Source organism: Diadema antillarum, unplaced genomic scaffold (genome assembly GCF_040938485.1).
Source record: "Diadema antillarum isolate AM-2024a unplaced genomic scaffold, OU_Dant_1.0 seq00000570_RagTag, whole genome shotgun sequence".
Classification (NCBI taxonomy): Eukaryota; Metazoa; Echinodermata; class Echinoidea; order Diadematoida; family Diadematidae; genus Diadema; species Diadema antillarum.
Window position 1 is genome coordinate 1,104,080 of NW_027271508.1, and position 16,478 is coordinate 1,120,557.

General features: G+C 40.2%; 1 protein-coding gene across 1 annotated transcript; it reads right to left on the reverse strand.

Moving 5' to 3' along the window:
- Positions 1-212: 212 nt before the first annotated feature.
- On the reverse strand, positions 213-15,431 carry LOC139735342 (large ribosomal subunit protein eL42-like). Its single transcript, XM_071646089.1, has 5 exons — positions 15,406-15,431; positions 4,592-4,697; positions 3,879-3,946; positions 1,130-1,246; positions 213-493 (listed from the first exon to the last, which is right to left on the reverse strand). Exons 1-5 carry the CDS (start codon positions 15,406-15,408, stop codon positions 473-475), a joined length of 315 nt encoding a protein of 104 aa, XP_071502190.1. The 5' UTR covers positions 15,409-15,431; the 3' UTR covers positions 213-472.
- Between the last annotated feature and the right edge of the window lie 1,047 nt (positions 15,432-16,478).

A 16,478-nucleotide genomic window follows, 5' to 3' on the forward strand; every position in this document is an offset into this window, starting at 1 on the left:
CACCTCAGTAAAAATTCAAGTTCCAAAATTTTGTCTATACATATCTTTATACAATGATTTGGATATACACATGTACATGCATCAAAAGAAAACTGAGGTCCTGAGGACTTCATTATAAGGGGAGTCGCCTGCACTACACTGCTGTGGAGAGGTTTGCTTATAATGCAAGTCCACAGAAGTAGAGGTAAGCATCATAGCAATTTCAAAATGAAAGACCACACAACTGTTCTTTGGGTTCAATATCTGAATTTATTGTAGTGTGATGTACAACTTGTGAGAAAACGTTCAATCGACATGGCGAATTGCAGTTCTACCAAGAGTTCATATAGTTGGCATGATGGCAGAGACCATAGAGAGCAGGAAAACATGTTCCACTGAAGCTGCTGGACAGTGTAAGAAGGTGATGACTGACCGATACCAGAGTATGAAGATGTGAGGAGCATGGTGGTGTGTTGACACAAGTCCGAGGTGTCTAGAACTGGATCATTTGTCCCTGAGAATGTAAGAAAGGATATGAATGTCAGTAGCTGAAAATAAACTATATAAGCTGATTGAAAAAAAGCATACATATTTATCTGTATGAAACCAAGTACAAACAAGGATATCCCCCCCAAAAAAAAAAATAAAAATTAATTAAATTAAAATAAAATAAAATAACATTCATCAGTCACTGCAAGCTGATTACCTTTGTTTTTTCTTGACAAATCAACTGTCTCTCTCTGTTTGTAAGGCAAGCAGCTACAATGAATTTAAGACCAGGTTCACAACTCATCTTTTGAATAATGTTACTTAGATTTAAATTATGCATGTTATGACTATTATTTTGTAATGTGCAGTAGAGTATATTATCATAGTAGCTGTGCAATATTTCCTCTACATTTTTCTTTTGTTTTTTGCCATCAACATAACTTCATCACGAGCTGTAGAAACATTGAGTGTTGCTTTTGATGAATCGCATGTCGTCAATACTAATAGCACCTTCCTTCATTTTTTTTTTTTCTTTCTGTGATGAACCCATACAACTGCACAGTGTAGTAGAATTTGCATCTGAAACCAGCTTTGAGGCATAGCTTTGGAGATAGCAACTAAGAAGTAAATGAGGATGTTCTCTATCATGCTTTACACTTACCTTCCTCTTCTTGTCTCCTCCCAGCTCGAAGTGCTTGCACCTCTTGATGGGAAGCTGTTTCCTGAACTTGCACTCAGTACATTCCATACGTAGAACGATCTTCTTGGTTGTCTTGGCCTGGGGCAGAAAGGAAGTGACTTGTTCAGCATATTGAACTTGACAGGAATTCTGACGTACATGTATAGGTAACAATGTCACATCTGGCAAACACAATATATGAAAATCTGAATAACAATCTCATTATTTGATTGCTTGTGTGTAAATACATACTGTTATTGGTAGTAATATAATGGCACACCTGCCCTGCCATCTACATGTATGCAGCACTCGCAAGAGAGTGATGGTATTTGTTAACTTGCTCCTTCACTTACTACCACATAAATCATATATGTCATACTATGGGCATTGATAAAGTGGGAAAGGTTTCACCACTTTGAGTTGTGAGATGGCTACATCTTTGCTCTTGTGACATTCCACTTGACATAAGTTATCTCTGCAGCACTAGTAACACATATAGTCCATAAATAACATATGAAAAATTGTATGTTAATCATGTGCACTACTGAAAAGGAAGCACAGCCTGTACGAAGTAGAGAGCAAAGAACTTCTCAGTCATAAGCTCTTTTGTATACCGAGTTCCCTTCTGTCATTAGCTATAATGTTGGGACAAGTGCATAAAAATTCATTTAAAGGGACGCAGTCCTCACGAAATTTAAAAAAATATGTTGTTGTTGGTACCTCCAATGAACTACTTTCATCAAAAACAAACTTTCAAATCACCTAATAAGCTCGTACATTTCGGTTAAAAAATTGTGACTCTGCAAATGAGCAAGTCTTGGCGGAGAGTCATACGTCATCGATGCAGAACTCTTTCCAGCGGTGTTCTGCTCGTCATCCCTAGTTATTTATGAATACATGTTTACTATTTATTTTTATATTAATTATATATATAAATAAGCTTGAAATATTTTGTTTGAAATAATAAAACCACATATTGTCACATTTTATGAAAAAATCAGATATGATCATTTTGAACACTTGAATTGGTTTTCTGAGGCACGGCTGTCAACTTGAGAGTAGGGCATCAATGACGTTGCACCTTTTGGCAGGCTCTTACACGATCGCTTGCAGGAATTATTTTTTAAAAATCGCGTACGGAGACAATTTTTGATGTCCACGCGTATAAATTGGTGAAAGGTTATATTTTTTACTCTTCTTAACCCTATCTCTGTCACATAGACGAAGCCAGAATGCTCAGACATTTTGCAGTGCGCAGACATGGGATTGTTGTTGGCCAGTTCTTATTGTTATTATTGACGTAAATGTATCATGTTATACATCATTTGAAAGCTTATGGTCTATACTTTCATATTACATAATAATCTGAGTGAGGGCGCCCTCAAATTTTAAGTAGGACGCCCTCTTATGTCATATAATTATCTTTGCAGACTTACTTCTGCATGTTACCACCTCATTTTCTCACACAACATGCTCTTATATCCCAAAAAGGTCTACACAAATGTTGTAGAGAATTTATTCAGCTTTCAGATGATGTGATTCTTTCATCAGTAGCATAAGTACTTTTCATTTTATGAACAAAAGTGTGTGGCAAGTACAACCTACATTTTACACACTTCGCACAATTTCTGATTTTATGAATGAAATGTTGGCATGAAAGTAGATAAAGCGTGCTTACATTGTACATCTAGTCAGGATGAAAATATTAATTGATTATACGGCTTTTACTTGTAGTTTAGATTATTCTTGTCCTATGATATTGCCATTAATGATAAGATAATCTAAGGTTAAAATTGTCACTGAAAATATTCAGTCTTCAGAATGTCCATTTCTGTCGAGTATGCTAGACTTCTATTTGCACTCTCCTCATTGAAACAGAATTGAACTATCACTGTAGTCATTTGCTTATGATAAACCTTCATTGAAATGAAAGTTTCATAAAGTGACGGTTTATTAGATAATAATGATCGACAGTCAAACATACCTCAGCTTCAAGACCGAGACTGTGCAGCTTCAGGTAGGAGGCTACTGTACCCTTATTGCTCCTAGCACCCTGCCCCGCTAGCCCCGGCTAACTAGAGACCCATTGCACCGCTGTCAGTGCTGAGTAAACAGCTACAACTGCTGCACGGAATGTGCAGTGTTCATTTATTCTACAGTTCATTTATGAGGCTGATATCACTGGAACTATACCCCTTCACAGATTCAAAGATGTTGAAATCCCTATCCTGAATGTTTTCACTTCATATTTTACTATATTGACTTAGATAAAATGGATGAAAATTGACCCATGTGTACGATCTTTTTATCGCACACGGCGATCCTATCACAGTCCCACATATACAGATCGTGTAAGTTCTCCACACAAGAAACCTATAGCAAACTGTACACAATACATTGCAGTCTGAATGCAAATAAACATGGGCGGGGCCACAACAATTTCTTGGACTTTGAGAAGGCTTTCCTGATTGGTTGAAGGTGGAGCAGCTTTTTTTCACACTGGATATCGTTTCCTTACACTGTCAGCCATGTGAGTTTATAGAGTGGTAGTGTCATAGCCTTTGAAGTAATCTGTCAATCAAAATAGGGCCGGTGAAATCGGACCGAAGCATTTACATGGCAGGTTTTGGGCAATTTAATCGGCCCGTGACACAGATAGGGTTAATTATCAGTACAGTGAAAATCTCAGGACTGCTTCCCTTTAATGTATCCATTAGACCATTGTACTCACTTTCTTGTGGAAGATAGGCTTGGTCTGTCCTCCATATCCACGCTGTTTCCTGTCATATCGCCTCTTTCCTATTTATACAAAATCAAAAGATGTTTCAACACTTGGCAAAGATTCTGACAAAACAGGATTTCTGGTATTGTATACGCCATATATTTTAGCGCGTCTTCCCAACAATTTTGTGAGTGGTTAATTTCGCGACTGTGGAGTACAGTACTGAACGGAGAAATGATTGTCACACTCATACCAGGATCAAAGTTAATATTGTCTTTTGTTTTTAAATTCATGAATAGCACCCAATTCGCAACATTCACAAAAGAAACGCCTTGCAAAATATTTGCTGTGTACAGTATATCATCACATACCAATTTGAACCAGTCAGTGTGTACCAGTACATATTCTTGCTTAGGAATAATGATCTATCTCCACTAATTTAACTCAGTATGATCTAGATGACAAAGAAAATAGGTAACCCTTTGATTGAAACATTCAGAAAATCTAAGGCTTGATAACAACAATTCCAAGTTTCACTGGACGTAATGTGTATCACGTTATAGCTCATTCCTACCATTTGAAGCAGTAAATGTAAGATATTCTTCAGGAGTATGTGATTTTGTTGTTGATAGGTTACATGTGTATTAGACATTTCTCCTTGATGGAAACATGTACACATGTACGTGTAGTTCAATGGATAAATGAAGGTCCTTTACACTTACCCTGCGTGTAGAGTGAGGCCTTTCCAGCTTTGTACTGGGTCACTTTGTGATTCTTGTGCGACTTGCACTTTTTGCAGTAAGTGCGGCGGTTCTTGGGAACGTTCACCTGAAATGGAATAAAATGAGAGTTATCTTAGTACAGTGTATAGAGCTTTCTAGAATACGTCAGGTCTTCTTCTTCTTCTCTAAAAAGATAATTTGTCTCATTCAATCTTGAAGACTATTGCAGATGTACCGGTAACTTGAATATGTGCATCCTAAAGGGAAGAATTATGCAAGTGCTGACAAATGGTTAGCATATTATATATTCATAATGGTACTTGGCCAAAAAACTAAGGACATGATCTACAAGATGCTTGTAAGTCTGTTACTCGACTACTGCTCAACAGTTTAGGACCCTACACTCAGATTTTGATAGACAGACTGGAACTTAGCTGTTCAAAAAGAGCCATGTTATGTACAGAAATCCCCCATGCGTGCACAAGCTTGCTCTGAAAATCCCACAGCTTGCATGACTTGCACGCTGTGTGCACTGGATGCAGCAGGACACTTGCATGAAGACCGCCCAAAAAAGGCTGATGGACGGCGGAATTCACAAAGAAAGTGACCCCATAATACCTACAAAGTGATTAGTTTGCTGACGAATTCGAGTACCCACCTACTCTTATCAGCGCGGAACAGTAATTTGGAATACAGTCAACCTTGCTTCAGTCGACCACACATAAGTCGAATAATGGCATAAGGCGAAGGTCTCTTTAAGTGCTCTTCTCTTTATATTCTAACGATTTTAATCCCTCTCAAGTCAAATTTTCTCTTACTCTAAGCTATTTCTTCAGTCCAAATAGATTGGACTTTATAGGCAAGGTTGACTGTGTATGCACAAGATCAGGGCCCCACTCATAAAAGATGGTAGGATAACAACTCTTGCTAGAATGGCAACTTCCAATAGCAACAGCCAATCAGCAGGCTGGATTCTTGTTGTTTAAAGGTGCATAGTCCCGGAAGTGTAGAGGGCGATGTTGATGATATTGCCGATCACCGTTAACAGTGATACGAAGATTACCGAAGTTGAGCTGTAATCAAGAGTAAAGTGCATAGGTGTCGCTAAGTAACGTTGCCTTCGTTGTCTTCTCTGCACATCGCGCAGTCTGTAGTAATGCCAGGGTGCGTGCATAATTATGTGCTTGTTATTGTGCAGGGCTCGACACTAACGGTGGCCCGGTGGCCCGGGGCCACCAAAAACGCATGTCGGGCCACCAAAATTTCAGAAATGAAACATTTGGTGGCCTGATCGGGCCACCAAAAAAGGTCGGATGTTTGCCTTTGGGCCACCAAAAATAAAAGTTAGTGTGGTGCCCTGTATTATGACATCACAAAAGAAGTTTGCCAAGTTCGGTGCTAGTGCTAGTGCTAGTGCTATCTCAGCGCTAGCACCGGCGATAAAACCAAACTTGAAATCACGTCGGTGTTGGGAGTTGACCTCAAAATTATGACACATTTCCGGTTGCTGACGCTGGGCTCGGTGTTGAATGTCGTCTGTTGAACCAAGCTCCGCCGTCTGTGTTAGTGATTTACGCGCTTTTTCCCCATTGACTAACACTAGCCCCTAGGGATTAGCATTTTCTTCATTTCAAGTTCGGTGCTGGTGTTAGCATTGCCGTGCGAGATCCGTATTCATTTCCATAATAGATGCACGTTTTACGTGCAAAGTCTATGCTAATGCAGTGGTCACCCACGTAAAGAACACGAACACTCCAGACATGGCTATATAAATCTGAGCCTGGGAGCAAAATCAAGAAAGTTGAACTTTGGGAATGGATGAAATTTGTGACATTTTAATCCGTCTTCTTCACTATTTGTCTTAAACTTAGCAGTTTTGGCTACACCTTTTAACACATGTATTTGACTGTAATCACACGCCATTACCTTTTTCGTCGCGCAATTCCCGCGGTGCTGTGATTCCAACACCTAGTGCTGGTGATCGATAAATTTGATTGGTATCGCCTCGTTAACCCGTTGAGGACGAGTCCCGAGTATACTCGGGCAAGTGTCTATGGGAAATGCGTGTTGTAGCAAAATCAAACCGCCCTCAACGGGTTAATCTGACCGTCGGTGTTGGAGCTCGATTTAATGCTGTTATTTGGGAGCTAGCACTAGCACTAGCACTAGCACCGAACTTGAAATCATCCAGTCTGCGGCAGGTTAAGGCCTTTTCCAGGGTATTTAGTAGTATTCTGATAAAACGGGCAACAGAAATTAAATATATTTTTTTTATTGAAAGAGGTACCAAAAGCCTCTTGACACTGCATCACAATTTTGTATGGTGGACAATTACCCTAGTCATAACTAGAAATGTCGCTACAGCGACTGGTTATACCCCCGCCAAACAACATTTCATAAGCTTTGGTCAAAACAACATTTCATAAGCTTTGGTCAAAAAAATGAGGAAGTAGTTAAATCCGCAAGATCTTTCCTTGATCTTCTGCCATTAATATGCCGTTACCATGGCAACGTACTTTCGGGTACTGTCGAAAAATGCGTCTTGCACATCTACAACCAAAGGCACACATCTGTACTAAGTTTCATGGAAATTGGGCAAAAACTGAGGAAGTAGTTTGCAACACAAAATTTTCCATCATTTTGGCTCATAATATGTGAGCTGTTACCATGGCAACATACTTTTTGTCACTGTCAAGAAATGTGTCATGCTGACCTATATCCTAAGACAAACATTCAATATGAATTCCATGAGAATTGGAAGAACACTGATGAAGCAGTTTTGCCATGAAGCATTTTGCCCTATATTTTACCAATAACATGCAGTTACCATGGCAACGCACTTTTTGCCACTGCGGAAATGTGTGTCTTGCACATTAACATATTCAGATGAACATCTGTACCTAATTACATAAAAATTGATCAAAAACTGTGGGAGGAGTTCGCAACGCAAGATTTGTACCCATTTTTGCCCATAATATGCCGTTACCATGGCAACGTACTTTTGGGTACTGTCAAAAAATACGTCTTGCACATCTACAACCAAGGCACACATCTGTGCCAAGTTTTATGGGAATCGGTTGAAAACTGAGGAAGTAGTTCGCGACGCAAGATTTGCAACGGACCGACCGCGCCCGACCGTCCGCTGATTCCTATAATACCCCCTTCAAACTTCGTTTGGCGGGGGTATAATAATCAATTTTATGCAGAAAATTTGCAACCACCAAGAGGACCCGATTTGCGACAGGGGGGTCCAGTTTGCGGCACCCCACACAAAAATGTCCCCCGATTTCTTCAAACATAACAATTTTTGCAAAAACCAAATATTTTTTGATGGTCCAACTAGTTTTCAGCTTGTTAGAACACTTTATTTGGGTTCATTATCTCGATCCTTCATGATTTCATAGTTTTTTCAAGATCGCATTATTTCATCAATTTCCACCCATAGGGGTGCCGCAAACTGGACCCATCCCCGACATTTTGGTCACTGTTGCAATCCTCAAAACTGACAAAGGAAATGAATTTTTGAATATTTAACACAGTTACACAAGGAATCCTTACCATGCCAGGCCTCTTTTCATAAGATTTTGTATAAAGATACAAACAAGGGATGATGGTGGTTGCCTAGCAACAGAACAAAATCTCAATGTTTCGTTAACAAAGTCATACTTTTTTAAAAACAGCATGACACAGACAGTTTAAATCAAAATTATGAAGGCCATCATCCGAGTTATTTCATGATTCTGGTATCAAAAGAAAGCTCTTCAGTTGCTCTTCAAATAAAACAATTTAGAAAAAACTAGAAATGTCGCTACAGCGACTGATGCCTCCGCCATAATGCATGATTCTCCCAATAGGTGTCTAGTACAATGTCTTCACAATGTGTGATGACAGTTTCACATAACTGGCAAAATAGCGAAATAACAGGTTTGTCAGAAATATCTTGAATGTTCACTTTCCACAAACTGGGTTTGCTATAAATGTCTATTAAAGAGTGCAGGTACACGCATATTTGGGGAATTGAAAATTTTTACTTGACTTCTGACCGACCTTATTATAAGTTTATGCATTGAGTATAATTTTCAAGGTATGAAGAAAGAGTGTAATTACAGTACAAAATATATCTTTTTTTTTATTTAAACCTAACCTTTGACCCTTAACCTTTGACCTTTGACCTTCTGGCTGGAAATTTCCAAGAGAATCTTCATTAAGTAAGACATGTACATATATCAAATTTTAAAACTAATAATGCAATCATTGCATATACTAGTATATGAGGGAAATAGTAACATTTTGAGGAGGTGACCTTGACCTTTGACCCCCTGACTGTTGGCCCATGACCCCTAAATTCCCTAGATAATCCCTGCCAGTCAGTACATGCATATGTACCAAGTTCCATGAAGATACATTGAACCATTTGCGAGAAAAGTGATATTGCAACATTTTCACCTAATCTTTGACCTTTTTACCTTTGACCTTATGACATGAAACTCTCTCTGGAGAATCTTTATGCAGTAGTACATGTCTACACTAAGTTTCAAGAAAAATAACTGCAGGCATTGCATAGATATGGGGGAAATAGCAACATTTTTAGCATTTGACCTTGACCTTTTGACCTTTGACCTCTTGTTAATGTCACTAAAATCTACTCAACTAATTGTCCCATCATACATCATCCTTGGACCAAGTTTGGTGAAAGCTGCTTCATCCAGTTTTGAGTTATCACATAAACAGATAAATTTTAAGATTTGACCCTGATCTTTGACCTTTGACCTCTGTCCGATTTCACTGAAAAACTAATCAAGTAATTGTCCTATCATACTTCATCCTCCAACAAAGTTTGGTGAAATTTGCTCTATACAGTCTTGAGTTATCGCGTAAACGGATAAATTTCATGATTTGACCTTGACCTTTGACCATTGACCTTTAGCCGATTTCACCCAAAATCTAATCAAATCATTGCCCCATCATACTTCATACTTGGACCAAGTTTGGTAAAATTCCAGTAAATATTACTCAAGTTATCGCGTAAACGAAAGCAGACGTACGTACGTACGGACGTACGGACGGACGGACGGACAACCCGAAAACATAATGCCTCCGGCACCACTTCGTGGCGGAGGCATAAAAATACCCTTCTACTTTTGAAGATATGGTTAGATATTCCTAGGGGTGCCGCAAACTGGACCCCTGCACCAAACTGGTGCCCCGACTCTATAGGAAACTAGCGCCGTGCGCCCATGTACGCATTTGACTAAAACACTGGGACCATGCACCTTATTAAATACCTTGACAATTGCCATTCCAGCAGGAGTTGCTATCATATCAACTTTTTATGAAACGGAGCCCAGGTAAGTTCTGATTTCATTTTTCGTATACTGTAAAACATGATATATTCGCGGCATGAAATTTTCGCGAATTGGAGCCGACAGCCCTTTTCGTGGCATGAAATTTTCGCGAATTGCCACTGGTGTTCAATGCATATAGTGTAGACAAAAACTTTCGCGTGCATTCTAATTTCGTGAATTTTGGCGCTCGCGAAATTCGCGAAATTAAAATGCACGCGAAAATTCCTCGTTTTACAGTACCAATATTTGTGAAAATTTGCAAAATGATGTTGGACTTCACTTTCATGGGGGACTGATTCGTGCATGGAGAGGGGAGAACCGCAGAAATAAGCACCAAAAAATTCAAGTAGGATCAGGCCAATAAAATAGGTTTGGCAGCCCTGCACTGAGGCTGAGCAAACCCACTGGCACCCATGTTTCAGTGGGTCGCTGCACATCAGTTGATTGAAACTGATTTGTGTAAAAAAACCAAAAACAACAAAAACAAAAACAGAGAATTTTTTTCATCTTTTCATTGTGGGGCGCTCGAAGTGAACATGTGATGTAGACACCGTAGTTATGGGTAAAGTCGGCCTAGCAGGTAAAGTCGGCCCCCAGCGCGCGCAGTATACTTGGGTGACCCGCACCTCGTCATAGTTAATGTTTGCGCATATTTGAATCACATTTCGCCACTGAAATTCTTTGAAATTCAACTCACATATACAGGAAAAATGCTGAAAATTCCAATGGAATCACAAGCTCACTGATCGATATCGAAAATTTGCAGCTATCGTCGTCAAACGCGAACGATGCGAAAAAGTTGCGCACTTAGGAAGGGGCCCGCAACTCGTCCCCCGCGCTCCCGTAGACAAAGCACGTAAAAGATGCGTGCGGGGACAGTGGTGATACTTGTATCACACGTAGGGTCCTATTCCGATTAAAATTTCAGATGTTTGCTAAAAACTGTTCGGTTTTCACCAAAATTTGCTTAGTTGTGGTAGCCCTGCCAATTTTCAAGCGTACTGAACACAGTCCCGGGCATAAACATTTTGTTTAGTGCGCTTAAAACAATTTTAAGCGGGGTGACGGTATTTGGGCCCCTGACGAGGTACGGGCACCTCACTATACAACTACTTGTACTGCGCGCGCTGGGGGCCGACTTTACCCACTAGGCCGAGTTTACCCATAACTACGGTATGCATAACACTAAGTAACAAGTTAAAAAATCACAGCCAGCCCAGGGCAAACTTGCAACAATTTATATGTCAGATGTGAGATCAGAGATGGATGGGCATCTCACCCTGGTGAGGGCCTCATGAGCCGAAGCTGCCGAGGCTGAGGCCCGGCCCTCCTCATGAGCGGGTTTCTCGGACTGCACTGGATAGCCGCTGTAGATCTAACGTTTCTAGGCCTACGCTACGGCTACAGTAGATGTCTAGCTAGGTAGTAATACTATTTAGTATGGTAGCCCTACTACATATCGACCACCGTCTTTTAAACTGACCGCGCATAATTCGCGCACTGAACACTTAGTAAGCACTTTTCTGCGCGCAAAGCACATAAAAATGGATTGGCTTTGAATGGTAGATGAGGATGGTGTGGGAAAACGCGATAATTCACTGTTCATTAATGGTTTTAATCAAGGACCAAATTTTGAATGAATATTTTCACCGAATCGTAAGGACATCACAATGTAATGTCTATGGAAGTTTCTAAAAGGCTTCTAAAAAGCTTCGTACAACACGGTGTTCAATACAACTCGGTTTGCGTGCATTGTCAATGCAAAAACAGCGGTCGATCCTAATAACGCGATTTACCGCGGGGAGCTGAAACGAGGCCACGCAAGTTCGTCGGCGATATTTTTGCACTGAAACTTCGAATCGAAAAGGGAACAACGGCATTTGATAGAGCTGGATTTTCTCAATCACGTAGGTCAAGTTTTTTACGTGAATTTCAGTGTTAAATATTCTTATCAAGCAAATAAACATTAGGCAGTCGATGAGTAGTAGGTCCAACCCTACAGGTAGGGACAGGCAGTGGTATGATGGAGCCTAGACTCTATGGCCCGAATTCATGAAGGTGGTACAAATGAAACAATGGTTTAAACCATGGACAAAAACCAGGGAGCGCCAAGTGTCGCACGGAATATTTCGTTACGAAATTGGTCATTTCGTTGACAAAATGACCGTTTCGTTAACGAAATTATCATTTTGTGGACGAAATGTTCATTTATGTACTAAATATTGTCATTTCGTTACAAAATAATCATTTCATCGACGAAATGACTCATTTCGTAACGAAATATTCCATGTGACACTTGGCGCTCCATGGTTTTTGTCCATGGTTTAAAGTTAAACCATGGTTTCATTTGTACCACCTTCGTGAATTCGGGCCTATAGGTCTATATCACCAGTCGACAGAAAGATCCGTCTGTCCGGAGGACTCTTTTATATTTTGCCATTAACGCTGTCCTCCGTAGACAGACGGAAGGTACCTGTTACCAGTATGGTTGGGTGTTCATAATACCGGACACCTAAAGTTTTTCTATCAATAGAAACGTGAAAAATCTCACAATTTGCCTGAAATTTTACTCACGTGTGGAGAAAATACTCCGGATTCACAAGCGCGCACTGATAATGCGATCTGAGGTACGCGCTCTTAGATGGCAGCTTCGAAAGCGTGGGGTGTCATTTTTTCCGCACTCGGTTGCCCTGCTCATTTCAACCGACCACCCTGACAATACGTATAAAGGGCACTTAAATGCGTTTTTTCGACAGGCCGCTGTTTTTTTCTAGCCGTCATTTTTTCCCCAATAATATTTGAATATATTTTGAATCCTTCGATATTACTTTTGAGGAACTGTTGGATGAATTTGACTTGATTTTCATTAGGAAACTTTTCATCGTAATTGAAATAAATTAGATGAGTCGGTTTGTTGTTTCACATTCATTTCTCGTTTCTGCATCAACTCGTACGGTCGTAGCGGGCGACAAAATGTTTATGTCATGTATATGTGTAACGTGTGTGCACGATCGTACAAGCGGCGGTGACAATTTTGCGGTCAAAATCGTCAAATTTATTACGGAAGGATACTCTACATCTAACAACGAGTCAGCAAAGGTAGGCCTAGTTATATGTAGTTACACGATAAACCTTACTCGATTTTGCTAAATTTCGGTAATTTAGAGGGAATACTTAGAGTAACTGCGTCAGTAAGCGGCCGTGCAGCCGTTCGCGGCAGGTACAACATACACGGTAATATACAGCTAAACACAGCATTGCACTGTTACATACACACTACACATATACTAACACACTAGCAATCAACAAAAACCAACCGATAAAATGGGCACGATCTCTGACGAAAGTGAAATTTTCTCACCTAAATGACAACATATCGCATCCAAAATGAAATTTTCGGTACTTCTTAACATAACAGTTAAGAAACAATGGTCCAAGAAACTGGATTTTTTGTCGTTTTCTCGATGTTCCTGGATTTTGAAAACATATCCTCACGTAAAATAGAATTTTCGCGAGCCGATGTGGGCCGCCATTTTTTTCGGAAAGTGGATGTTACCATCGAAAAAAAATGAGAAAAACACGAGAAAGACATCAACAACACCGCCAGAATTGCGATCTTGTTTGCGGCCAATGCATTAGCGCACGCTATTTTCACGTGCTTTCGCAATGGGAATTGGCGCTTACGCAATGTTCGCGAGACATGTGAAGGCGTTCAGCCAAAGATCGCGGGGCACGCGCGTATTGCATAGGGATTGTACATCGTGCCGCAAGCAGAAATACTACGTCGCATATCGCCTTTATCGGCGAAAATTGTGCCGGGTTTTGCCCTGGTAAATCATGAAAACTGCGTTGGTCAATGGTAAATTTCTTTCATAAAAACAATTGCGTTAATGAATAATCTTGTCTATGATATATGAAATGGTTGAAAATAATTTGCCTGATTTGTTTACAAGTTGGAAAAACTCTTAACAATGCTTAAACTGCCGCAAACGGGATATTTTACTCTAGTTGTTTTCGCCACATTTTACTCGGTAGCGTAGCCCAGTGAAGAATCGAACACCGTTGCGCGTAGTCCCATGCGTACATTTTCTTTCTGTACGCGCAATGCCATTATAATGCGCGGCCGGTCGTTATGGACCCGGTCGGTAGGTTGGACACCTACCATACCCATTGCTGTGTGGATATTCTTAACCACTGTCTCTATGGAAAATTGGGTGAGGTACCTCACCCTTCTCGATTGCGTCTAATTCACGGCCCTAGGTCGGCAAATTTAAGCTTGTATAGTGAAATCAACTATTCAAGAATACATTACACTCACCAGATTAATGAATAATCCAACATTTCGGTAGAATTTTCAACGTAAAACACACATCAACCAGCCCGTCGCGTCGTCACGTTCAAACTGCAGAAACATACAGTATGAATCTATTAGCCAATCACATGTGCGGTAGTTTCTACGTGTTTTTTTACTAAAACACGTCGTGACGTACCTCGCATGTGATTGGTTTACAGATTCAAAATGGCGACTTACGGCTAGCGAACGGCGATGTTGCGATATGGATAAAATTTCTGCATTATAACCAAGTTACCATGGTTACTGTAAGTATTTCGATTGCACAATGTGAGAAATTAACCCCAAATATTGCTGCATATCTAAATGTGTCATGTCATGTCAAACTTGTTTGAATGTAAAAAAGCTGTCTGAAATTTGGTTTATCGTAACGTTTGATCTGTGCGCGATGCTCCACACAGGAGCCGGGATCATTGACTTCGGTCTGTCTACGGAGGGGATCCGTGAAGCCAGACGCAGTCTCCGCGGAACATTCCCCGACGGACAGATACAGACCGATCTTTCGGTCAATATCACGAGCAGACTATCCTATGTCCTAACAAGTTAGACTTAGAAACTCTTTATTTTGTATCGTTACTTTACACTGCGGTTCGTGTTCGATACTTAGATTGGAAGTGCAAGTGTGTTGTGTATGCCACAGTGGTGCAGTGCATGGCTGTATAATTTATGAGCGACTCTCGAGGCTTAACGAGCAAGACGAGGGCGACGTTGTTTTTGCTCGTCAGTCGAGACTACGAAAAATTATGCAGGTCACTGTTTAAGTTGTAGATGAGGCAAATTAAGTAAATCTACAGAAGGGGATACTACTTTTTTCGATTCATTCTTATCGCTTTTAAACCAATGAAACTGTATTCTCTGTCGCTTAGTTTACACCCTGTAACTAAACATAGGCCTACTTTCCAGTGGTTTACACGCACCAGTCTCAAATACGAACGGACATAGGATAGACCGTCACGTAAAATACAATAATTTTACATAATAACTTCACATTATGTTTAAAAGTCAAGAGAAAATACGTTAATATGGCTATTACTTCAGGACAGTAGTTCATCTAAAAAAGGATGAGAAACATTAAGCTGAGATTTTGATAGATTAGTTCGCATCATCGTAGGCATTACCATGTTGAGATATTTCCTCACACAGAAAGACCGTGAAAAGGTACGCACTGACTAACTGTGAAGTGATATGATTGGCTCCCTAGTACGACAGCGATTTCTAACATCAGCTCTGATTCGTCAAATTCTGGCAGCTATGGTGTTTTTAAATATAGCAAAAAAAGCTGCTGAAAACTGCTTATCCAATGAAGGCGAGCCAATGAAGTAAAATGGAGTCAAAAGGGGCCTGAGCTTTCGATCCTAGCAGAATCTTCGTCAGAGGCAAAATGACAAACAGGCAGGGAAAGCAATCACATATAAGGACTTCACACAACAAGAACAGACAGGGACAGGCTGGGTACACAAAACAAAGAAAACAAAGGAGAGGGTGGGAAGTCATGGGCAAGGAGCCCAACAGGTAAAGGGAGGGGATTAGAGCGAGCGGGAGGGTGGACAGACAAAAGGCAGAGGAGAGCGGACAGACAAAAGGCGGAGGAGGGTCAGTAATGATCATGAGGATCAAGGAGGCAACCGTTGAAGGAAAGGATGAATAGGGAGGCAACATCAAAGAAGATAAGGAACACCAGAAGGATATGGAAAGGGAAAGAGTGAAAAAAGCAACAGCAAGGGAAGGGGGGGGGGGGGGCTGAACAAACAGGGAGCCCTAAAGGTGTACCAGGAGGAGGCAACAAAAGGAAGTAATCAAACATATCAAAGTATATACACATATAGTAATGGCAAAAGTGACAAAGGAATAACAGTAATGAAAAAAATAATAATAATTAATATATATATATATATATATATATATATACAGATAGATAGATAAAAGAAATAAAATAAAGCACATGTGAAAACTAGGGGAGAGAAAATTGTATACATGTATGTAGATAAGCAGGCAGGGCAAAATAAGCACAAGTATGTATAAACAAACAAACCTAGTGTGTGTATGTGTAGGCGGAAAAGGCTGTATAAAAAAGATTCGGGCTATAGGAAGGAATAAATTGGGGAAAAAAGGATCTGCAAATGAAAAAAGCGCAAAGAAAGAACAAAATGAAATTAAAAAATGAAAAAGAAACCAATTTACAATCAAAGAG